This window comes from Phalacrocorax aristotelis, chromosome 1, assembly GCF_949628215.1.
Source record: "Phalacrocorax aristotelis chromosome 1, bGulAri2.1, whole genome shotgun sequence".
NCBI classification, from domain to species: domain Eukaryota; kingdom Metazoa; phylum Chordata; class Aves; order Suliformes; family Phalacrocoracidae; genus Phalacrocorax; species Phalacrocorax aristotelis.
The window spans coordinates 124,832,738-124,859,653 of record NC_134276.1 but is presented as its reverse complement, the minus strand read 5'-3'; the positions used below and the strand labels follow the sequence as shown (position 1 = coordinate 124,859,653).

The following is a 26,916-nucleotide window of genomic DNA, read 5'->3' as shown; positions in this document are numbered from 1 at the left end:
GCCAGTGCCTGCTGAGTGACCACATCTAATGGTGGAGATGCACAAAGGGAATGCACCACCTGTCCAAATGATATAGTATGGAAATGCCATTTACTCTCCCAAAAGTGTGTGCCAAGTGCCTGATCTAGGCCAGTCCTAATACAGTCAGCATTTCCACCTTCTCTCAGGACAAGAGGAATGTTGCTGCAGAGGATATGCCTTCTTCCCACCCTTCCACAGCCTCCTCCGTGGGTCCTGCCTGGCCTCTGCACTGCAGCCCAGCGGTTATGGCTGTACTAGCAAAAGAAACAAGGCCACACAACAGGACTAATCCTTCAGGTGCTGGAGTGCTGCCTGGCATGGTTTTGGCCCATGCCAGCTGGAACTCCTCAGACCATGTGCAGGTCTAGTTTGAGGACCAGAGTCAGTTCCTGGGAGGCTATATATATATATATATATATATATATATATATATATATATATAAAAATATATATATATATAAAATACATGGGAATGCCTTGCTTGGAAGGAAGAGAGTTCACTGGCATGGTTCTGAGCCATGCCATGCACTCAAATAACAGGCTTTAGCCCTTATCAGTATAAATGTAGCTGGGTGTCTGATCTGGGACATTTTCCTATAGGAAGTAGAAGACATGACATTTAATGCCTTGATAAGCGAAATGTTTTATCAGATGGAAAATTATAAAAATAATGGTGTGTTACTGCGCCACCAAATTCTTTTTTTCCTAAGTGGAACAGAACAGGTTAAAGTTTTAGCAGTAGAAAAGTAGTTAATGTTTTATCCATCACAAGGTTATGAATGTATAATACCATTTTATAGCAGAGCAGGCAGTCTGCGCCACAACATGCCTTCACTCCACTGGGACAGATTATTGGTTGGAATTACCTGTTGTGTAGTGACTGTGACCCTTTGGACACTCTGTATTTGGCAGCTTGTCCTCAGGTTTAAAACAGGTAAGAAATATAATTCTACCCCATTTGAGCTCTCTTTGAGCTCTTTGGGTTCTTTTTCCTTTCCTTAAGTTTTTAAACACAACTGCTGGTAAGTGTTATGATGTCCATGCTGTGCAATTCTTAGGTAGAACCATCTTTCTTCTTACACTGATGTTTAAAGGAGTATCCCAAACTTTGCATTCTGCTGTAAAACAGAATAAGACAGCAAACAGTCTCTGGAGTATTTTCCTTATAACATGTTTACGCTGTACATGATTACTCTGACAGAGCTTTGAGAAATGTCTTGAAATTTTCTCACTCTTCTGGAAAAAATCTGATTTATTTTTCAAAAGACAAAAATAAACCTGTAGCTAGACTAGTGAATTATATTTTAAAGAGGAAATATTTAGCTTTACATATGTTATATACTTGCAGGCATATCCGCAAACATGCTGTATAGTATCTGTTCATGTTTTCATTACAACTTGCATTATAGAAAAATTTGTTGAAAGAATATTGGAGATATTGGTTTGCATATTCTATACCTGAAAATCAGAACAATGCACCCTCATAGGACACTTCTGTGCACAAACTTGGAGGAGAAGTCTGGTCAGTGTTTCCTCTCAGCAAAATACTCACTATATTGACATGGTACAAAATTATGCATGGACCTATATTCAAAATTCATAGAAAGAATCAGATAATCCTGGCTGCTTGTCTAGCAGAGAGTCAGTCAGACATGATTGGAGACCAAGAAGCCTAGGGAAAAGTTTATATGAGGATACATTGCGTTATATTTACTTCAAGAGATTTATCAGATGTTTGTAGGGATGGAACATACCCAAGCCCAAGAAATGGCATACAAGTAAACAGCAATTATTTAACATATGTCAGTCATAATCTGCTTTGCTAATATAACTATATGCCCTGTGCTTTGTTTGACTTGATGGAGCTAATCCCAGATGAGATGGGAGTTAACTCTCAGTGCAACTTGGGGATACCTCCGCTTATGTCTAGGGCTTACACAGTTGCAGGCAAACTCGCTGCTAGGAACTAGATCTAAACTGCAGCTACTTCAGGGCTGGAGAATACCTCCACACCCATCTGATATCTTCCTTGTTGTGCATAGTGGTAGTGTTTTGTCTTTATTCAAACTTCAACCACAAGTGTTAGCATTAGCAGTCCCCACGATGATTGATTAAAAAACCCCAATAGTTTGTGATGACATAGTATTATGCAAGAATCTTTTAGTTTTAGTTTAAAAATATAAATGGTGAAAATCTACGCGATTCTTTTGATGATTAATGTCTACAAAACTAAAAAGCTAAACACAAATAAAAAGATGATGTCTTCTGAATCTCAAAATAAAACCAGAAGAACCCCATGATTTTAAGCTAATGCCACAATTACTGGAGCCTGATGAGTTTTACTGCATGTGGGGTAGATATGACTGCATTAGTCAGCTCGGGAATTCATATTGTGAAAGATGCAGGTCTTTTTGCAGGTCTCTGAAAAAAACAAACCAAAACAACCCTCTTTGCAATGGTACATGAGACCTTGAACAGTAGGCTAAGAAAGGTTACCAGGAAGCACTAAACAGAGCCACAGTTTCAACCAGCATTTACAGATCCCACCAGTGCCACATTGTTGTTACAGAGGGACTCTGTATCAACAGAGGGACTCTGGGGAAGGCAAAGGTAAGGCTGATGCTGTTTGCTGGCACCTGCTCTTTGCTGCATGGGCTGTAAGGCATCACCTCCAGGGGTAAACACTGGACTTTTTACCTCACAGCTTTGTGCTTTTCTGTTTTACCGCTTTCAAAGGAGGGTCAGCCCTGTCTTCCTTTTCACCTTTCCCTTTCCCTGCACTCCTTTTGCAGCCTGTGACTAACAGTGCCAAAGCCAAACCCCAACACCCTAGCCCAGCTGTGGATATGTTGCCACCACTGCTCCCACCCGAGGCTGCCCCCGCCGCTCCCCTGCCCGGCTCCTCGGCAGGCAGCCCAGTGTCTGTGCATCTGCAGGGCAGTGCCGCTCCCTCCCCGGTTTTGGGATCCTCTGTGCCAGATTACCCTGCTGCATCACCTTCTGCCTGGCTACTTCGGGCACGTGTTCACCAAGCAAGACAGAGGTTTGGAGCTGTGCTGCAGGTTCCCCAGTATTTTGTGGGTTCCGAGGCTCCCAATCCAAAGCAAGTGGCTGAGCCCCAGTGTCACTCCTCTGCCACAAGGCCCCATGTGCCACACACATGTGCATGGCAGGTTAGCCATAGCTGCTGGGCAACTGGGCAACAGCTCCCCAAGCAGGGACCCACCTCCCCCAGACACAGCCGTTCCCGCAGCTGCTTAGCTTGGGCCACCCAGATCTCAGTTGCTGGAGGAGTTTTCCATTCCTTTCTGTAAGGTTTCCAATGAAAGACAATGTGTTTTGAAAAGCTGATGGCTAGTGGAGACATTACCTAGCGACACATAGATGTTATTCCTCTATCATCATAGACATCTGGCTGTAATGTAGCTGAGACAGCCTGAAACACAACGGCTAAATAGCAACAACATGAGCAAAAGATGAGCGATGTGTGCCAAGAACAGAATTACCCCCGCCACGTGGCACATCCCCTATAGTTTGCAATAATCTTCCAGTTATATGAATCCCATTAAAGAGTAAGACGTTAGGCAATCTTTTTAGTTCAGTGAGAACATTAGAAATATACAATAGCACATGTGTTCCTGACGGCACTGTTTGCTTTTGAATTTTCTGGCTTTACTCTATTTGTCAGCACCTCAAAACACAGGCACTAAAATGTCAGATCAAATGGCAGTCCTCAACTCCAGTTTTCTGAATTATTTCAAGGCATACAATTCACCCAGTGCGCAGGCATGCAATTTCCACCATGAACTTATGGGAAGGGATTCCAACTCCATCCTTCAGTTAGGGACTATGTGAAATTGACTGTTAGGGTGCCTTGGTCCATGAAGATCCCCCAGGTCTTTGACCCATCTTTCAGAGCCTGAGGTCCATCAACCCTTTCCCTGTTGCAATTTCTTCTGCAGAATACCCCTTTTCATTCAAGATTTGTCAGTCTCTTTTTAAAGAAATCTTAACATTTTCAGGGCTTGCTGAACACAGCAAATATAATGGTATATTGAGAAATTTCTAAGATCCACAATTTCTCCGCTATTGCTTATACCATGTTTTTTTTGTTTCCTGAAGCTGCGGCAGCCTGTGCAATGACTGCTTCAAACAAACCCCACTATTTCTGCCAAAAGACAGAATAAAAATCAGCACCCGTCCTGGAGTGCTATGGCTGAGATTGGGGCATGGGTTTCTATCTGCTTTATCTTATAATGCCTATCTTAAATCAGAGTATCTCTGTCTGATTCTGGGATGTGTGGTTAGCCATGTGCTTGTTACCGTTCTGGATCCCCCAGCACTGGGAATCTGTAGCCCTGTTTTACCTTCTTGCTCCTGTGAAATCCTGCAGAAGTAATTTGGGCTTTTCAAGGGTGACAACAGCTTGAGCTTGTAGCAGTCTGGAGGCCCACACCCTCACTCCTGCTTGTCCAGCAGCTGCACAAAACTGTTTCCAACTACATTGTTGTGGGAATGCAAATTCGTGTTTGAAAGCCTTGACGGCACATGGGACCACTGACTGAGTACATGGGTGAGACTGTGGGTCATGTCCATTTGTTAGCTGAACATTTTTTGGTTGAAGATTCAAATAAATCATGTTTGTTTCTTTCCTCCATCAAATGAGATAGATATGTGTTTTTACACACATATTAATATGTCTGTGTGTGTGTGTGTATATATATATGTATCTCTTGATTCTTTATTTACACAGACACTACAGAATCTGTGGTACCTCTGTGCTTCTGCCTCAACGGTGGTGTCTGTTGGGATGGAGCCTGCATGTGCTCAGAGGAGTCGGTGGGGTCTCTTTGTGAGATAGGTCAGTACAAGCCAGGCAGCATGAGCAGCTGGCATCATTTCTGGGAACCTGTCTGCTTCAGGAGGCCCCTGATCCCCCCACCCTCCACTGCCAAGACCTGCTCAGCAGGGTCGGATCTGCAAGCAGAGATGTGGCTCTTCTTGCTAGATGAGGCTGTATCCTTCACCCATTTCTCTCGCTCTGTTGAATTAGTAATATATCTGGGGAAGACATTACAGGTTTCAACTGTCTGTGGCCTGATTCTAGCCAATTTGGCTTTTGTTTAAATTCCTCTGTTTGAACATCACAGTGACTTGAAAATCTGATTTGGACCTCAGTGGGCCGTATTGCTGTGTCTGGATCTGCCAGTGTTTAAGGAAGACCATCTAGCTCAGCACCCTGCAGGACAATGCCTGCCCTCTGTTTCTGCTGTCACTGGCAATGGTTTTGGATGAGTCAAATTTCCTACACCTGGCATAGCACTGGCCTGGTTGACTCCCTTTTCAGTCCCCTCTGCTGCAGCATGGCATCTCTGCACTGCCGTAACTGGAGCGGATGCTCCCAGCTGATGCTGGGAGGATGCTGGCTCACTGAGCCGCAGTATCTCCAGAGCTGGTAAGATACCCACCTCACGCTTTCCAAGCCAACAACCCACACTGTGGCCAGTGTGACACACGGATACACCGTCATGTGTCAGCTGCGTCTTTGTCATATATTTGGTCAAAAGGATGTCGAAAGATCTGCTACTTATCCAGGAAAACATTCTTAGTGAAGACTGCTAGGTAGATGGAAACTTCAGGTCTCCCATGTCATTTCCCTTATGACAGGATGGATAGCACATCTGACAGACAATGACAGATTGGATGGGCTCATGATGGAACATTTGGGCAAAAGGTTTCAGAGAAGTTGGCTTAAATAAAATAATCATGACTGGGATTTCAGCACTGGAAACAATACATTATGATGACTCTAATTCCCTATGTTCACTCCTTTGGTATTCTGTATTTGATTTGCTGTGAATTGCCTTAAAGAATAGATTTTAATTATTGTAGTTATTAAAATACATGAGGTAAGAATGTTTGGGCAGGCATCATTAACTTGAAGTAATAACAAATATTATTGAATTTACAAAATCTGAATTTTACTCTGTTTTCCTGAGGAACCTTTATACTCCCCATCTGTCTGTTGTTCCACCTTCTTGGCAATTTTAAGTTGCTGACCAATTTCAACTAAATTCACTAGACTGTTACAGGCCTTAAAGGTCTTGAGATCCTATGAGTTTTGCACATATCACTAGTTGACTACAGAAGACCAATCCTGTAAATACCTCACTGAAGGCAAGGAGACTTTTATGCCAGCAGTGGGGAGGAGGTGGGAGCCACATGGCCAGTCAATTAGGTCTCGCCACTAAGATGCACAGCTCTAAATTACCCATGATATTTGTCTCCTCTCGACCAGCTAACACAATAAAGATGTGTATGTTATGTACTGGGAATCTAAAGATGGTTGTAGGACACAGAGGCCAAGGCATTATGGGGTATAAAAACTGTGGGAACATAGTGCTAAAGGTGTTGGGGATATAGAGGAGGTGATCTGGCTTATTGCCAATGGGAGAGAGCAGGGCATATAGGGTGGACAATTTTTGTAAACCAATTACTTTTGTTCCAATGGTGATGGAAAATTTCCAGTTGGCTCATATTTAATTCCTTTTGTACATTATGTCATGGTTACTTTCCTTCACAGATCATGACGCAGGGCCTGGTTTTCTTCCTACTTGTGGTTTATTTGGGGTTTTTTTTGTTTTTTTGTTTTTTAAATTCTGGAGAAATTCTACTGAAGTCAGAATATTTGCAATAATTTGAAACTTGCATCAGTGGGGAAAAAAGCACCAAAAATTTTTATTTCAGATGGACTCTCTTTAGTAATTCTAAAAGCAAGTAGTATAGATATATACATAAGCCAGCCCAAAACACTTTCAGATCAAGGCTTGAATAACTAGAAAGACAAAAAATAAGGCATGAATAGGTACTTATGTATGAATGAATACATATTAATACATTAATGTAGCAACTTATTCCTGGCTTTCATCTGTCAGAAGGAAGGCAGGATCACCTCAAAAGTATTCAAATGCATGGGTCTAGACAGGATTCATTCAAGACTGCTGAAAGATCTGGCTGATGTCACTGTAGGGCTGCTATCTGTCACCAAGGCGATCAAGGGAGGCCACAGAGAACTGAAAAAAGGCCAACATTATGCCCACTTTTAAGAAAGGCAAGGAGGGGGACTGGGGGTACCATAAGCCAGTCAGGCTTACTTCAGGCCCTAGAAGTACTATGGAGCACATCCTCTTGGAGTCTATTTCCATGCATATAAAAGACAAGAAGATAATCAGGAACAGCATGGATTTACAAAGGGAAAATCTTGTCCGACCAATCCGACTGCCTTCTGTATGAAATAACTGGCTATATAGACAACAGAAGAGCAACATATAATACACCTTGATTTTAGAGCTGCCTTTCACATCACCTACTCAGCTTTCTTCTTTGGTAGGTGAAGACACCTACCAAACCCAGGTGGGTTGGGTGAATGAACCATTAGCTGGGTTGAAAATTAGTTCAACAGTCAAGCTCAAAGGGTAGTGGTCAGTGACTTGATTAGAATACTGTAAAAGTAGAGTAACCTGCCAGTTGATACTCAGGCCAGTATAATTTCATGTCTTCATTAAAGACCTGAAAGATGACACAGCATGCCATCTCAGCAAATCTGCAGACAATACTAAACTTGGTGTGGGGCAGAGGTATTGTTGACACCATTAATGGCAGAGCTTCAATGCAGAAGAACCTTGCGAAACCTGAGGATCATGCCAACAGAAGCCTCACAGTGTCCTACAATGATAAGTGCCGAGATCAGTGCCAGGGACATTGGTACAAAGCCGGAGCTTGCTGGCTGAGGAGCAGCCCTGCTGGAAGGTACCTGGGAGTGACGGTGGATGCCAAGTTCAATATGAGCCAACAGTGTGTGTTCATTACAAAGAAGGCAGAGCAGTGGTGCTGTGTGAAGGGAGACAGGTTGACCGACACTGTTACCCTCCCCTTCCTGCCATTGGTGAGGCACCACCAGGAAAGATGTGCTTCATTTTGCCCCCTGCACCCCAGTCTAAAAAGACTTGGAGAAACTGGTGAGGGTCCAGCAGGATGCTGTGAGGATGGTGAGGGGCCTGGGACAGGTGGCCTACAGGGAGCATTTGAGGGAGATGGGCTTGTTCACTGTGCTGAAGAGGAGGAGGCTGAGGGCAGCCTCCAGATAACTGAGTGGGAGTTGCAAAAACCATTGAATCCAAACTGTCTTCTCATTAGCACCAGAAGGTAAAGCAAGGGGAAGCAGTCATAAATTGCAGTTTGAAAGATTGAGATTGAGCATGAAGAGAAATGTTTTGGTTAGAAAGGTGGCATATCACTGGAACATGTTTCCCAGTGAGGATGTGGAGCCTCTGGCCTAGACAGTCTCCAGAGGTTCCTGCCACCTCACATTTTTTGAGACACCTTGCCCTGCTAATTACCTCCTGGCAAGCGAGGTTCAGGTATGGTGTTATAAGGCAGATCTAATCTAATCTTTGCAGAGTCATGCATCCTTAATTGGTCATAACCATTTCTACAGAAGGCATGTATCATTGTGTCATGGGAAACTGAGACCCTATAGAAAACAAGACCCACAGAAAGTTACGTGACTTGGCAAAGAAGCCCGTGCCAGAACACAGAGAACACCCCAGGTCTCCTGAGCCCCCCTCAGGACCCTGACCGTAAGTACGCTGCTCTGACTCAGCCCTACTAATGGGACACAGTCAGCTGAAATGTGGTCTGAATTAGCAAAAGTTAGCAAAACCAGAACGTTGCAAGTCCTAAGACGAAGCAAAAATTTTCTGCCAGTGTGCTGCAGTATTCTTTTCAGGGGTTTGCAGCATTGCAAGGTACATTTGTATTAAGTTATAGTGGTATGGTATGACATGAGACTGTAATAGGCTGCCGTACTGGGTCAGGTCACAGGTTCACTGAGATCATCATCCTGCCTTTAGACGTAGCCAGTAGCAGATGCTTAGACAAGATGTAGGGTTTGGGGTGGCCACCCTGTCCCGTTCCAGCAGGCAGCAGGGCAGCAACTTCCTGTGCCAGAAGCTGCATCCGACCCATCGTGGTTCAGAGTCACCAAAGGACCATCTGCCATTAATTGTCCAAGCCCCATTGGAAGCAAATGTGTAATTTTGCCCCGATGTATTCTGTGGCATTAGGTTACCAAATCTGATTTCTGCCTGGGTAACAAGACTCTGGAATTGGAGCTTTATAATCTTTTACAGATTTTTATAGGACCAAGGCAGTGAAAATAGGAGAGATGGCAAAAAGTATGGGCTTTTAGGGTTTCAGTGACTTCATAAATATCACTTGTAGCAGTCTAGCAGATTGGGTTTAGACAAGATTTACCCAACTGCTGTTAGTTACTTTAGGGTTAAAGATTCGATGAGCTTCTAGTTTCTCAATACTATCTAATTTTTGAAAATTGGTCCTGGTACTAAAAATATTTGATCTAGATATGTATTTTTTTCTTCTGTGCAGTTAATTTCTGTGAAGCCAGTACTTACAAAGCGAGCATTTCTGAAAGCATTGTAAAAAACCTTACTTTTGAACGGATTATAGTGGGTAAATATGGCAACTCCAAAGAAAAATGCAAACCTGATACTGTGAATGGTATGTGTTTCTTTCCTTTCACTTCTACTTCTCAAAAGTAAATGTAAGGTTTGTGAAAGATGTCCAATTATTAGACCAGAGGAGAGGCTGGTGTTTGAAGCCAGAACAGCATAGCTCAGGCAACAGGAGCGCAAACCCTTCCACACAGATTTCTACCCCAGACACACAGAATTTAAGGTACACATGCCGAGTCGTATTCGTGCCTGTCTGGGACTGGGCTGAGAGTCACTTAATATCTGCTCCTGAACCGCCTTTTGATAGAAAAATAATCTATTTATATCCTAGTATTTAGCATTAGAATATTTTATATGCAAACAGAAAATAACACTGGACAGGGTGTCACACCCACACTACAGTTTTAATTCCCAATGAGGTCATGTGCATGTGAGTGAGTGCTTCTGTACTAAATGTATATCTTTCTGCTTTTACAAAATTACAGGTAACACTTCAACAGCAATCCGGAAGTGTACCAGAGAAAGGAGAACTCCTACTTTAGAGTCCCCCAAAATTCTGAATTGTAATGAAAATCTGGACTCCCTAGCATCACAGGTAATCTTAAATTACTATTTAAACAGTGTCTGAGATTCTGCATCATCCCAAGGAAAAGAAACTGTTAGCATATTAATGGAGAAAATAGATGTGTTCCATTTCTTAAAACTTTGCAGAAGGCAAAAGGAATGACCAAAACCTTTTTCAGTGCCATTCTTGGCATGTGTCTGCTTTGCAAATGGCCTGAAATTCCAACGGTGATTATTTTGTTTTGCTTGGGTTTGCCTGAACACAGCATCCCATTTCATATTTCTTAACTGGCCTGCAATTTCCTCAGTCAGGTTCCCAGTTCACAGCGAACACCTCTGAATGGAAGAGCTGCCAACCGAGGATACCAAATTGGCAAGAAAGTGGAAAGGATTTGGAGAAGGCTGGCATGAGGGAACAAAGTGGTGCTGACACTGACACATCAAGAAGGATTAAGAGTGAAGCCTTTCCATTCAGTCCTGTGGTCAGCTGAACACAGACAAAACAGTTCTGTCCTCAAGAATTCAAACTCAAACTTTCTTGCATGAATGACAAACTCTTCCTGAGAAAATCCATAAACCCCTAGGCCTTGCTTTACAGCTCAGCTCTGCCATATCTACAAAACATGGAGAGCTGAACATGACTAAGCATGTTACAGACATTCTTCTTCCGTGCTTTGTTTCCTTATCACCAGTCCCAGTTGAAAAAAAAACAACCAACCAAAAAAACCCCAACCCAGTTACAGACCCTTTAAATTAGCAAAATCCCTTCGTCATGCATTTTTGTTTGAATCCTGTACCTTCAACACAAGCTCCACCTGCCTGAATCCTTTGATGGGAAGCCCTTGAGCTCAATATTATACTTTCCCAGTACACAGTCTTCACTAAATGATTCAAATGTCAAATCTTCTCTGAAGGAATTTATAATATTAGCAGTAGCTATTTCTAATGCTAATAAGATACAACATAAGATTGCAACATAAGGTTATTCTGCTGCCGTTAGTAATTTGGCGGTTTGTTACGAGTTGTGATGTCGTGCTGCCATCTAGTGAGCTCAGGGCAGCTCGGGGTGCAAAGGTGACTGATGGGAAAGGGGAGGAAAGGTTTTCACGCTAATGATCCAGAGCCCAGGTTTAAAAGGATTTTACTCCTTTTAAATACAACTATTTACTGTGAATACAAGGTCGTGCTAAAAGTCAGTAGTAAGAATAGTCGTTCTAGGCGTTCACGAGGTACTGTTTGTTCATGGTGTGTATGCAAATGTTTTCAAGTCAAATAATATCATCTTCAGTAATTATAAATGCAAATTTCCTTCCCCCATGCAACACATTCACCTTTCTTTCGTACCATTCCAAGCTTTATAAACACTTCAAAGCTGTATGATTGAATTGATCTTGATTTTAATAGCTTCCCAATTTGAGAACAATTCAGTTATTGAAGGTATTCATTTAAGCTATTCATTGACTGGATTAGAAAAGGGTTGACTCGATACACTGTTTAGTTGGTTTCCATAGCCTACAAAGGAAATTGTCCTGATGTTTAGCAAATTTTCCATTTCTTTAGGTCCTATTACTACCTAGCTATGCCTTCATATAACATGCAGCTAATGCCTCATCTTTTTTTGTGTTTAGACTCTTAAGATACTACAGACATTTATGTTCTGCCCATTAAGGGCTAATTGGCTCAAACTAGACCCAACCAGTGCTTCTAACAATTTTTATTAGTATCTCCAGCATCAGAATATCTTCTTTGGGTTTTTTTCTACATTTATTCCAAGCGACACTATATACAGTGTACTGAAGTGAGGATAATGTTCTTGGTGCAGGTTATGAGCACTGTGCTGAAAAGCACAATTATTCTGGATGACATTTCTCAAGTTACTCTGGTGGCTTTTCAAAAAATGCTGTTCTGGTTATTTAAGGAATAGTGAAAGGTGTACAGGAGTTTATAGGCTCAGAAGTTCAATGACCTCCAGGCAAAGGTGAGGTCCTGCTGCTGTCTACAGCTACCTCAAGGCAAGGTGTGGAGAACGATGGGGTCAGGCTTTTCTTCAATGCATGCAGTTTTAGGATGAGCGGCAATGGAGGCAAGTGGCAACATGGCAAATTCCAATTAGATATGAGAAAATTTTTCCCCTTGAAGCTGGTCAAACACAAGCAGGTTTCTGAGGGAGGTTGCAGCTATTCAAAGTGAGCCCCTGAGCAGCCTGGTCTCAGCTGGCCCTGCTGGGTTAGGGGACCTCCAGGGTTCCATTCCAACCCAAGCTACTCTGTGAGTCCATGAAATCATTCCCTAGGGAGAATTTGCAAATGCCACACACTTGACATGAACAGAAACAGTTTAGACCACCAACTACTTGTATATTTTGGTTTTATGTGAGAATGTTACAAAAGTGATGACTCTTTTTCCTTTTCTCATTTTCTTTTTGTTGAATGGCATTTTCCTAACAGGTTGAACCTGCAGACTCCAGCAATGTTTCAGCTATTGCAAGTAACATTCAAATCCTCACCTCCATTCCAGACCAACTGACCACACAGAACATCTCTGCTGCTGCGAACATCGCAGTGCAGATTCTGAAAAAGCCAAATGTTTCAGAAGATTCTCAGGTGAGGCTTATTAAGACTAAAGTAAGACTTTTGTGGCTTAATATTTGCCACACCAATTCTGTCCCCCCCATCTACCAGCAAAAGGAACACTCTCCTTCCTCTTAACAGTACATAACAGCACGACCAAATTAATTAATTTGTCATTTAGCAGAGTTATTTAAGTGGCCTTGAGTGCATACTTGTGGAATCACTGCTGCGCCCATTCTCAGAGCTGAGTGTAAATGTTTCTTATCAGCTCTTTAGACTTGCATCTATCTGAAATTCTAATATGAGCATCATTTGATGTTTAAGTTCATAATTTAATCTTTACTGTCTAAATTAAAGAAAGTGTGGTATTTACAAACCCATTGGCGCAAAGCTTGTGTTCCCTTGAATGGCACCCTGTACTTCGTTTACTCTGTTGTGTGTACTTTCAGGCAATGCTTACTAAGTGTTCTTACTTTATCCATCCACTACGCAGCAGACAGGGTGATTTATTTCAATTGCATTTGAATATTGCCTTTTTTATTGCTTATTTCAGGCATCTGTGGCAGTAATGGCTACAGTGAGTCAACTCTTGGATGCCAATGGAACAGAATTCTACCACAATAATCTTGTCAATGTTACAACAAGGTAACTTTAGCTTTTGCCATTTTTTTTAGATGTAGTAAACTGCATTTTCCCTTCTGTTTCAGGATGAAAGCGGTTTACAGACATGACAAAACATTTTCAGTCTTCAACTCCAATATGCAATTTCATTGATTCAATAGATTTATACCAACATAAACAAATTTGGCTGGATTTTTCTGCTTTGGAGAAAGGAGTAGGATAGGGAATGAGGAGCAGTTCCCACTGGAGGACCAAATCAGAGAGGAAGCTCAGAAACTGAACCTGTAGTTGTATAATAACAAATAATGGTAACTTTTTTTCCCACTCACTATTTCAGTGCAGCCTCACAAAAACGATGGAGGAATTTTCTTTGACTGGCAACATCTCGCAGCCCAACATTGCCATCCAGTCTGCTCCACTGAAATTAACCTCCTCTACGATTCTGTTTTTGGCACAGAGAGGTAAGTCTCTGTGTGTTGTTGGATTTAGCTGGACAAGGTGGTATGTACCATGAATCCTAATGCACCCACTGCTAATTTTTGCAGATAGAGCACTGGGATATTATCAGCCAACAAAACTAGAAATACGGGAAAATGACCCTGGGCTTATTGGTGACCTCAGTACTGAAGTTCAGATACTGTTCAACATTATAAATAACAGTAAGTTCTTTCTTCTACTGAAAACTGTTCCTGGGAAAACTTTGAATGAATATACACTAAAAATCTCCTTTGGAAAAAAAGCCCTTAGCCAATATAAACAAATACATGTTGCTTCTTATGCATGCTGATGCCATATTGTGGTACAAGAAATGCACATGTCAAATGAGATGGATAATCTTATTTACAGATTAATGCGTGGTGTTTGGGACTTTTTATTTTGTTTTCTAAAACTGAGAATGCAATGAGTCTTTGACCATACCCTTACTGACATAAGATCAAGAGCTAGTACATACATACCTTTCCTGAAACCCAAAGACATCAACTCTTTCAACTAAAATTACTACTACTGTCAGGTGTCAGCCAGGACATACACACCCTCACACCTACATACTAGGCTAGTCTTTAATGGCATGGTCACACAGGATTTTCCCAGATGTCCATTACGTACACTCTGCAGTGCTGAGAGGACAAATTGGTGTCACCCAGGAGAGAATAAAAAAGTTTATAGTTCCTCTGCTTCAATTGCTGCAGAAGCCGGTGGGTGTGAGGGAACTGAGCTTTGAACACATGCATTTCTGTGACATGCTAAAATCACAAGAGTTTCAGACTGGGCAGCTCAAACCAGCAAACTTGCCCTCAGTTTCTCTGTATAGTGACAGTAATACTAAGACATCACAGCACAAGAGTATAATGACAATAAAAAACCCCAATGAATAGCTCATTAACTGGTCACTGTCCTTTCTGTTCACTGTTTCAGACAACAATCTTGTGGAAAAAAAAGGGTGATCATGTAATTAAAGCCTTTGTCATAATGCCTGTATATCATAACACTTCCCTCAAGAGTGCTAAACTGAATGCACAGCTTGTCTTAAAAAAATAGATCTTTTCAATATTAAACGCACAATTGTGACATTTTGTACACATAAAGTTACTTTAGTCTCTCTTGATGATCAAAGCAGAGAGAGATCAAATCAGTGTTTCTTGATCTTGAATAAGAAGTATAAAATCAAGAATGAAATCCATTATATAAATCAGAATTTTTGCTTCCTCAGTTAAGCAACAATTAAGACTAGTGATTTAAATAACTTTGGTAGAAGAGTGCAAAAGAAATGGAGTCCAAAAGTTGTATCTGAAGGCAAAAGTCCAGCCAACCTCTTTTATCCTCAACCTTCCTACTAACTGTAAATGTCCCTGGTGTTACTATTTCTTATTTGGTGTTATTAAAAGCCTGGCCATTTGGAGTGTGTGTATATATTGGGATTTAGGATATTATTTTCCTCATTACCAGTACTTTTCCCCACAAATGAAATTAGGGGAAGGGTAATAATTATTTTCACACTCCACCTCAGCAAAAAGTGAAGATGATTCCCTTGAGATTCAAAGAAGAGAAGCTGTTCTCTACTTCTTAAATGGATTATAAATAAATATCTGAACAAAAATCTGCTATAAATACCAGATGTGTGAAACAGCATAGTGTAGGCTTTTTCAAAGACACCAGCTTCTCTGATATCTGCTATCCATACCTACATTTCTGTTTGCTTCACAAAGGTTCATCAGACAATGGAAGAGTTGGCTTTGTCCTGTATCAAAATGACAAACTTTTCCAGTCAAGGACTTAACAGAGTCGCAGTACTTTCTCTAAACAAATTGTCTCTGGCAACATTGATGGTGGCAAAAACAGCGGTGTTGAAATAGCCTTCAGTCCCAAGGTAAGCCTCCATAAGAAATGCCATGTTCAGTTTGAACCAGAGGCTGCCCTTGTCCTATTACCTGTCTTCAGGACTTAGGGAATGATACTCAAGCAGATGGTGTTTTTCAGCATACTGCCTTGATTTCTGGCAATAGAGTTTGCGGGGTGTATAGGTGACATAACTGAAGGGTATTTAGATAACATGGCATAAAAGACATTTTTCAACTTTTGTATTTAGCATCCGATGTTACTGACTCAGTACTGCTAAACTAGGATGTTTGCAAGCAAAACTGTATTCCACAAAAAGTTATAACTGAGTGGATTCTCTCTAGGGTAGATTAATCCTACATCAAGCATGAAAAAAGCCACGTCCCTGGAGGACAATCTTTCTTTCCAGAAGACTATAAAAATTTTTGAAAATGAGAAAAAGTCAACATAACTGGCATAGCCCAATACACCTACCAATGTGGGGAGTGTTCATTTTCCATACTATCTTTTAACTCTTGCTTCCAGTTAAAATCATTGTGTGTTTTGTTTTGACTTCCTCCCTGGGAACTGATTTCAGATGCTACTGCTTTCTTGCAGGAAATGCTCTATGGGAGTGCTCATTTGCCCAAATAACAGAATTTTTAGGTAATATGTGCTCATGTTTAGCATGATTTCTCCAGAAAACAGTAGTTGGCTTCTTCTTACAATATTTAACAAAGGTTTTAAGTTCAAATTTAAGCTCAAATACATTACTGATTATAAATCAGAAATCATCATCATGGAGCCATACAGTTAAATTATCTGGGAAACGTGTTATCTTATGATTGATTTTTTTACTCCTGCTTTTGCTCCTCATTTTTAATTGAACTATCTACCACCATGAATAGTTGTTTTCACTACTTATTTGCACTTCAAGCTGCTCATTGCTTATTAAAAAGCAGTTCTAATCGCAGTACCCTGCAGAAGTATGTTGTCTGAAAATGACTGCACACAGCTTGACATATGACTGCATGAGCATCACCATGCTGCAGGAGGGGAGGGAATGGTTCACAGCATTTATCATTGTTTGTTTCATGTTACAGTGTGGATTCAGCTCTGGTTGGCAGTAGTTTAATGCTACTAATATCTGAAAGCTGTTTGGCTTACGCAGAATTCATTTGGCAGTAGCTTAATTCCTAGTCAATGTGCATCTGAACCGTAATTACCTGAATCATTCACAGAAATGAGTAATTTAATTTGCAATCCTGACTGAGAAAGGCACACAAAATAAGTTCAAAATGCCAAATCATGCTGTTATTGACATTGTTCATTAGGTTTACTCGAAATTCTCTAAATCCCTTAGTAGCTGTCAGCTTCCCTTTCAGATGACAATTGTCAGTACACACTGTTTGCTGGTGCATATCTGTTTATGTATCTTTAGCCTCTTTTTCTCTTTACAATCCCAATCTGTAGTACAACACATCCAAACTTCAGCTGCGTGATCATGCTTGTGTCTTTTGGGACTATACTGTCAATGATTGGAGCACCGCTGGCTGTGCAAAAGGAAGAGACCAGTTCTTGAGATGCAGGTGTAATCACACTGCTAATTTTGCTGTCCTGATGGTAGGGCATTGTCCTGTCTTGAATGGGAAGAGTTTAGGTTTATTTTTCGTTTGTTCAGTTGTTTTCAACTGTAAAACCAGCATGCCAATGTAAGGGTGTAGGCGCGTTGAGCTAAAAGGCACAGGAGTTTAAGATGTCCCCATGTACTTGTTTTTGACATGTGGCAATGCTGGCAAACTGGGACATGCAAGTTGTCCCCAGGCTGCTGGAAAGCCAAGTGTATTGGCAAGTCCTGGCTTCCTCTGGCACAAATTCTGCCTGCACCCACCTGCCTTTGCGCTCCAGCAGCAGGGAAGTCCTGGCACAATTAATTCCCCTTGCTCAGCTGTGGTAGCCTCCATCTCTGCACCTCTATTGCTGCAGCTGGTTGTTAAATGAGTGTATGCCTAAACCCTTAAGTGCCCCAAGACAAACAGTAGAGTAGCTTGGGATCTGTTTTAGTTGTGGCACTGCCTTCTGTTGGGTAAATAATTCAAAATACTTAGCATTAACTACTTCCTTTGCTTATATGTTTATAAAAAGCAGTCACGCTGTAAATATTAACCTTGCTATCACTAAGTTTTATATATTGCCTTTTTGTACTAGCAAGACTACTTGGGAATGACTGTCTCTAACGTTTGTTGTTCTTTCAGTTTTGTTTCAGCTTCTCTAAACAACGCACTCCCTGGGTAAAATCACATATCTGTGGTCATTGACTTCAGGAGTGACAGGATTTCAGAGTTTCTTTTTATTCTGTCCTCCTAGAACTGCATTTCCATATTTGTAATATTTACTTGTTTCTGTATTTCCCTTATGCATGACCTTATTGCATAAAATGACTATATTCTAAGAGAAGATTCTCATCTGTTTATGCAAAGACAACAGTATTTCTGTTTCACTGAATATGTTTACATTTACTTGCTGCTTTTTTGTCACTATATAAAAAAAGACTGGTTTAGATTTGTAACTCTTTACAACATCTTACCTTAGACCTTATAGAATCATAGACTGGAGTCACAGAATCCTTTAGGTTGAAAAAGACCATTAAGATCAGATCATCAAGTCCAACCGTTAACCTAAAACTACCAAGTCCACCACTAAACCATGTCCCTAAGTACCACATCCAAATATCTTTTAAATACCTGCAGGTCAGGTGACTCAACCACTTCCCTGGGCATCTTGTTCCAACCCCTGACAACCCTTTCAATGAAGTAATATTTCCTAACGTCCAATCTAAGCTTCCCTTAGCGCAGCTTAAGGCCATTATCTCTCATCCTGTCACTTGTTACTTGAGAGAAGAGACCAACCCCCACCTCACTACAACCTCCTTTCAGGTAGTTGTAGAGAGCAATAAGGTCTCCCCTCAACCTCCTTTTTTCCAGACTAACAACCCCAGCTCCCTCAGCCGCTGGTTGCAAGACTTTTCTTCCAGACCCTTCACCAGCTTTATTGCCCCTCTCTGGACACGATCCAGCACCTCAATGTCCTTGTAGTGAGGAGCCCAAAACTGAACACAGTATTGAAGGTGCGGCCTCACCGGTGCCAAGTACAGGGGCATGATCACCTCCCTGCTCCTGCTGGCCACGCTATTCCTTGATACAAACCAGGATGCTGTTGGCCCTCTTGGCCACCTGGGCACACTGCTGGCTCATGTTCAGCTGGCTGTCAACCAAAAGTCCTTGGAAGTCAAAATTCAGAATTTACATCAGTACGAAAAGTTAAAGCTACTCTCTCCAGTCTGTGTCACCTTGCATTTTGTTATGAATAATTTAATATGCTCTTTTACTAAATAATTGATTGACAATGTTAAATCTCATTTTTGAGTTCTTCACAAGCTTCTCTACTTTTGAGGTCCAGAATAATTTTGTGTGAGCTGAAAATTTTGGCAGTGGCTGCCAACAGTCATAGCTTTACTAAAACATCGTCATGTCTATGTGCAACTAGAAACACAAATTTTAGAAGGAAAAGTATGTCTTCTCATCTCATAACTGATACAATTTCTTTTCTAGGCCTTTCAGATAAAATATAAATATGCAAAGCCTTTGGAGTATATTTCTTACATTGGTGTTGGATTGTCCATTGCTGGTCTGGTCATTACCATTTTGTTTCAAATATTCACTAGGTAAGAGTGAAGATGAAAAACTGCAAGTATTTTACACTAAGTTATGTATTTTGTTCTTTATATAGTTTGAGGAAATCAAAGAGAGTATCCAGTTTAGAACATATTGCAATATTACTGATCATCAAATAATATTAAAACAAAAAAGAGCTAATCATGTAGCATAGCTTGGGAAGTAAGCGTGGCTTACTGGTTAAAGTGAAGACACATGAGGTCTCAGCCATGCCACTCACCTAGATGAAACTTTACGCTTTCTGTTAATGTTAATCTTTTAATGTGAGGGTATCTATATATATTGTTATCATTCAATAAATTCACCTTCAGAAATGTGAGATTTGAAAAGTAATGATAAACAGAGTCTGGAAGAGCCCAGTCTGGTAAAAGGCCAAGCCTTTTGTAGGAAACACTGGGCGTGGCTGCTGACGATAAAAATCTTTCCGTCGCTTTGACAGGGCAGCTCACCAGTTGTAAGATAATAAAGCAGGCAGCGTGTGCTACTGAGGATTAAGTCAAGGGCTGATCATTTTACCATGGACTCCCATCATCATATCTAAAAATTTGATCTCCGGGTTATATCCTTGAGTGACATCTGTCCCATCTACACTGGGCAAAGGCAGTCTGCCATTTCTGTTGCGTTTCATGTTCCCCGCTGCCACACTGACACCTCTTACTGCCCTGGCCAGGCAGTGGACAACACACACCCAGCACTGAATATTGCTGTGTCAATCCATGCTACATGTTGAGGTGTTTAGTTCATTCCTCTCACTTAGTATTCAGTTTTAAAAATGTAAACCAGTATTCCACCACCAGTATGACCCCCTTTTTATTTTCCTGTTTGCCCTATACCCTGGTATTACCAGTTACCAACATGCCTGTTATGTTGGTGTCTTCATTTAAAGCTAGTTCTTTCAGCCCACTGTCTTACTGCTTAGACTTTTAGCATTCATGTAGAAGCACATACATCACTCCTCAGGTCCTCTTCTTGATATCCTATTTAAGTGTTACTCTGCTTTCTGTTGCCTATTTATTATTTTCTACACTCTGTTGCTTTCTGTTTATAAAATGTCTGTAGAGAACAAATGATTTCAAAGCACTGTGATTACACAGCAGTGTAGGTTATGTACACTGCTTCTGCTACAATTTTATTGAGAGTGACTTAATTCAAATACAATTGCACCAGACTTGCTTGATGGATGTGCCTGTGATTATTGGTGTCATGTGATTCCCCCTTGAACGAGGAGCAAAGTCACCCCAACAGAGTTGCCGTTATTGTAGATGAATGCATGTTTCTCATCCCGCTTGCACTAACATAGATTTGCAGCAATTCTGTCAAGGTCAATGTAATTAAGGTTGTAGGAGCTTCCAGACTCTGCCTTTTAAATGCATTTATAAGACAGCTTTTGGAAGTAGAGGCTTATTATTCTTTTACCTTGAGGCGTGTTTGGAAATACTTGTCTTAAGCTATTCCACCTCGTAACACTGAAGAAAAGGCATCTAAAAGGAGCAGAATGGAAAAAAGAAAATGCATCCCAACTGTTGTTGGAAAGGGCCCAGTCGTAAAAGGTGCTGGGTATTCTCTGTTCTAGTTGAAATCAGACAAAACTGATGCATTTGGGAAGTTGTCTGGAGTAATGAAGGTGTAGAATTCTGCAAACAAGTTATTGCTTTGTTTTCTGTCTGTATTAAAGACTGCACAGTCCAGCCTGCTTTTAATATCAATGGAAATGAAGAAATATTTTTCTTATTTTGCTCTACTTTTTTCTCCTAAATGTATTCCTACCAATAGGAAAACTCGAAAGTCATCTGTAATGTGGATGTTAGTGAGTCTCTGTTTCTCTATGCTCACTTTTAACATCATCTTCATCTCTGGAATTGAAAACCAAAATGCCAGGAACCACAGCAATGATACCATCAGCTACTACCAGCAAAACCTTCCTTATGATACTGCCAGTAACACCTTACTCACATCTGACATGGTAGATCCTCCTGCAGACTCCTGGTGCACGGTTGTGGCTGCCCTACTGCACTATTTTTTGTTGGCGACGTTTATGTGGACAGCACTCAATTCTGCACAGCTGTACTTACTGCTGCTTAGAGCCATGAAGCCCCTGCCTGGACACTTCCTTGTCACCATGTCAGTAATTGGACGGGGTAAGATTTAAAGTCATATATACGGCAACTCTTACCAAAGTATCAGTACATAGTACATTCAGGGAGAGTTGTAAAGATAATAGATTGGTTGAGAGCAATTATAATCAGCCACTCTCTGGTTTAGTGCAACATGATTTAATAACTAATCTCCTGTTACTGCTTACATTACTAATATAAGCTGAGCTTGTTTTCATTGTCCTGTTAGGGCACTGAAACTGATAGCTTGTTCACTAGCACAGCAATGTAGGTCTGTTGCATGCAGGAGAAATTTTCACAGTAATCAGGGCATTCAACAATCTGTTTCTGTCAACTAAGTAAAGAAAAAACTTTCAGATATGGTGATTGCATACAGGGACTCAAATTCTTCATTTAGATGCCTCTGAGATTCCTCATGACCTCAGCCAGACCCTTGCATGCATCCAAAAAGCAAGGACTGACTGACATTATTTGTCACATATTATTTATTAATAAGCAAAGAGTACAATCTTAAGACAGTACAGCAGTTAGCAGCAACACTGCAAGCTGAGAGGGAACTACCTGGATGTCAGAAGAATGCAGACAGATGCCCACTAGGTAAAGCAAAAATCTCAGCTTTGTTCAAGAAACTCTTAAAATACAGCACACGGTGATACCTGCCTCTTCCACGTTATATATTCATCTTGTGTGGTCTGCTGTTTCCAATGGTACCTACCAAGCAGTTTTAGATCCTGGTATCTTTTTATTATTATGTTTTGCATTTGGGTGGAAGTAGAGGCAACTCCTCTAAAACTTTTAGAGTTTGGACTGCATACGCGAGCCAGAAAATGTTTGGTGAAAGCTACCTGGATATGTGTCACTGTGCTGCATGTATGTTTGCATGATAGCACAGCATTAGGTTCTTCACTGCGTCCTGTCACTAGTTACATATGCCTGAAATTGCATGATTATGATTCATTGCTTTTCAGACCTCCTTTGAGAGCACAGCAAATACTTGGCAGTCTGGAAGATCACTAGCAGGGCTGAAGGAGGGAGAGAACAGTAAAAGACTTTAAGAAGCATGCTTATTTCCCAGACAAAAACACATGTGGGAGACTCCTTCCCATGAGATGTTCCACTTAGACTATTCCAGCTGGTAGGCAGGAGGCATGGAAGACAAGAAGCAAAGCAAAGGCATCAAGGAGGCAACCCCTCACTGCCATGCTTCTTGGACGGTAAAATTTACCCTCTGCATCAATCTGGTATGGAATGTAAGGAATTTTTCTTAAATTACTTTCCCACTGCTGACAAGAGGGTAGGATTGCACAGCTGTGATGAGGGAGTCAGTACAGCACAGGAAAGAGTTTTCTCTCACCTTTGGTGTTGCCTCTGGAAGCTGCATTGAAGTTCTTCAATGGCAAAAACCAGCAAGCCAGGGACATGAGCTTTCCCAGACAAATAGTGCTCATGACCCTCAGTTCTACCTTTTCACTAGGCTATATAAAACCCACGTAGCTTAGTGCAAGGCAGATGAAACAGAGCTCTTAAAATCTATGGGTTTTAGAAGGCAAGAAGCTATTTGTGTGGAAGGGAGGTAAGGTATACCTACACAACTGAACAATAAATCGCTAATGTCTCTCCTGTTAATTAGGGATCCCTGCTGTAGTAGTTGCAATAACACTTGGAGATACTTACAGAGAAGAAAAAGCTTTAAACTACTGGCAGGAAGAATTGTAAGTTCATGTTTTATTACAATACTTGATATCCCACACCTTTTGTGATGGCTTATTATTAATACAATTCTAGGTTTATTGTCAGTATACTATTTTGTATATCTAAGTACTTAAAAGAAAACAAAACTCTTCACTCAAGCTAAACATTCACTGTAAGGAATTGCAGTTTCTTCTCACTAAGGATTTCGGGCACTGGATTGACACCTGCCTTGAATCCTCCTGCAAGATCACCTGTGACTTTAAATGGAAGCTGTAGGTGCTCTCAGCCTAACTGAAATTCAAGACCTTCATTTAAGCACATAACTGCATTTCAGTACCTAAACTTAATCCTCCCATTTATTTAAAATCTTTCTGGCCAACAAAACTGTATCCCTATTTACCCTATGTTTTTGGTATTTGCATCCGAGTTGCCATATGTCAAAGTAGGCTGTCAGGCACAAGATGTACCTTGGCGACAGTGGATGATACAGAGCCAAGGTGGGCTTCTTTCAGAAACGTAAACACAAACCCCCTTCCACATGGTGGCCACCTCATGATACTCATTCAAGGAGTGTTGACTTCCAACTTGAGATTATTTGGCAATGAAGACAAGAGGAAAAGATTATTGCAGGATAACCCTGTCCTCCTGAAGTTGCCCCTGTTTTTGTTTCAGCCTTCGTCCCTGAGATCTCCCCTATTACTCTTTAGCTCTATGATAATATATACTCTAAAGACAAACTTGCATATGATGGCCAGATATCTATTTGGTTAGTTATATTGCACCTTATTATATTTCTCTATGCAGTTTGTTTGATAAGTCATTTTGCATTCCCCAGAGAAAGAGAAGCATGATTGAAAGCCCTCAGCTCTCAAGGAATGGTTGCCTTTTGAGATAGGTTAACATGACCTAGAAAGCCCTATGAGGTCTTTCAGGACGAAAAGTGGAATATTATTTTGCTGTGTTCCGGTATTCTGAATAATGTGTCTAACAAATCTTTTGAAATGGCTTCTCTTTATATTAAAAGTTGCTGGCTTGCAGCACTGGATCAAAATCAGAATTTCAGCATGCAAAAGCCTATGTTGTGGTCATTCCTTTTGCCAGTAGCGCTCATACTTCTGTTTAACATTATAACCTTCATCAAGATCACAGTCTCTGTGATATGGAAGAAGAACGAGAATTTGACAAGGTGAGAAGGACTCCTCAGATCTTTCAGCAAATGTATTCCTCTGTCTCTTGTCACCAGCTCTGACTTTCCTGTCACAAGCTCAGGTTTTTGACAATCTCTTTGCTTTAAAGCAATGTACACTTAAGGCAGTTAATTCCATTGTTGCAATGGGTCAGGCTCTGTTCAAGTGCACATCAATGAACACATTTCAGGCTTTTGTCCCCTTTTTTTTTGTTTTTGGTTGCAGTGTCACTCAACTTGACTTCAATGAAGGCAATCCCCAATTTAAATCAATGTAAGAGAAAGCAGAGCTGGGTCCAGCCAAATGAGAACTATTAATTTCTCCACACATCTGAATGTCAGGCCAGTTCTCTGGCAACTCTGAAGCAGATTTACTTGCTCGGTTTTACATCAGCATTACACCTATTGTTATAGGCCACGTGTTGCGAACTCTGCAGTGTACATCATATTACTTAAAAGGGAATTGCTTTAATTTTTATTAATCACACAGAACAGATCTGTTCAACAAAACTTTACATCATTTCTTCATTCCTTTTACGTACAATTTTCATGGCTGGCGCAAACCAAAATACCTTATCACTGACTCCTCTCAGGCTTGAGAGAAATTGGATATCCAAACTTCATTGGCAGCTTGTTCTTATGTTGAAACTTGAGCACAATTGGATCGAAGTTTTAAGTGTTCTAAAAAGCTTATAATAGCTAATGTATTAATTTTCAATGCTTATTGTTGCCTTGGCAAACTTCACTTTTTTGTTAAAGAAATATACATCCAAACTACATATTCCAAACATGGATTATTCTGATAAGCTTGAATAGATTTCTTTTTCTGGATTTCTTCTCTGGATGATAACTCAGACATGTGTAGGGAGGCGTGTGTGCTCAACTCACTTGAATAACACATCTTTGCACTATAGCCCTGAATAAATAAAATAGAAAGTTTAAAACTCAAAAGATATTGAATGGTATAGAAAAAGACTTAATAACTTTTTGGTGTGTGTTTCTAGGAATAAAAAGGATTCATTTATGAAAAAAATGATTGGTACTATCTCTATAGTTGTAGTGCTTGGAATCACCTGGACAATAGGCTACCTCATGTTTATAAGTCATGAAGAAACAAGTCTTGTTTTCAGCTCTCTGTTCTGCATTTTGAATGCTACCCAGGTAAAGTATTTAGCAATTCTGAGACTAATAATTGAGATAGTGGAAAAAAAGGTGTTGACTTTATTTGTTCTATAGCTTGGTGCATTCTGGGAGCTTGTTGGAAAGCAGTTACATGGATTCAGAATTTTTGTTCAGGAAGGGATACTATCCTTCTTGTCTGTCACTCAACACTTTTCTCATTGTGCAAATCAACGTGGGATTTTATTTCAAGGTCACCACTGAAAAGGCTTTCCTGTCTGAGTGCCTTCTCTTGTACTAAATCATATATAAAATTATATTCAGAGTGAATATCAGGAAAAAACTTCTGCATCAGTTGTGGGAGAGTCCCAGGAAAGTAACTAGAGCTTCATGGCTTCACAATGATTCTGGATAGAAGCCTGCAGGAAAGCACCTGCCTCTTTTTGTCCCATGACCCTGCTGGATTCTTGGACTTATATTCATATGGGGCATATGAAGTATTTGTAGTAATGGCTCATTCACTATAACGCTGCCGAATATTTTCTACAAAACAGCTAATTGGACATGAGAAAATCCACTTATGCCTAAATATTAAGTTGTTTACTGTCGGTTTGATGTACTGAAAACTGAGGGCCTGTACACCAGTGGAGATCAGAGCTGCAAACTCTCCATGCAAGAAGTCCTGAAATGATTATTACTATACTGGTGGATGGATTATACCTGTGATTTAAAACTGAAATCATGAACAGAGGCAGACCACAGATCCACCAATTTAAAACCATGAGCCCTCATTATTTTTTAACGCAGGATAGTCCTGACTAACACTTAAAATGAGAATTTAGAAGGATCGGTATAGAAATTTCAAAGTCCTGCTTCCCTCCGTTTGTGTCCTCTTGTATTGATGATAGGGCACACCAGCCACGTTTACTGCTTATGGCATACTCAAGCAGCTCTTACCTTCACCCTATCCAGCAGAGGGTAATAATACAAGTGTTAGCTAACCCATTGCAATGTGCAAATGAAGCGACTGTAGTTGCAAATCCATAGTTACGTGGAATATTTTTCCTATTGAAAGTACTTCTTGTGTTTCAAGGTATTAATTTCATTGTTAGTGGTTAGTGAAAATTGTTTTGTAGTTGTTTTTCAAGTCAGATAATATTGACTAATCTTTTCTGGTTTTATGAGCAAAATATTAACACCACACTTTCATTTGCTCTACAGGGACTTCAGATTTGCATTCTGTACACTTTCAGATCATCAGTTTTCAAGAAAAAAGTTTCCAAAGTGTTTGCCGCTTTCTGGGTGCCAGAGGTATCGCTCTACCTGCATTCAAAAACTTACTACTTTTCAAAATCACAGCCTGCAAAGCATTCACAGGAAACTTTCAGATCAACCCAGACTTTTTCAGAGAATATTTCCTTGTCTACCTTCCCTAACTGGAGTTAG

General features: G+C 40.7%; 1 protein-coding gene across 1 annotated transcript; it reads left to right on the top strand.

The window, feature by feature from the left end:
• Positions 1-846: 846 nt before the first annotated feature.
• Positions 847-26,916, top strand: ADGRG7 (adhesion G protein-coupled receptor G7). The gene is given in 16 exon segments (XM_075086270.1): positions 847-955; positions 4,775-4,882; positions 9,469-9,600; positions 10,040-10,149; positions 12,566-12,721; positions 13,242-13,333; positions 13,652-13,770; positions 13,855-13,968; positions 15,517-15,677; positions 17,099-17,248; positions 19,237-19,349; positions 21,133-21,497; positions 23,104-23,185; positions 24,190-24,351; positions 25,356-25,512; positions 26,692-26,916. Coding segments are annotated over 16 exon segments (2,355 nt in total).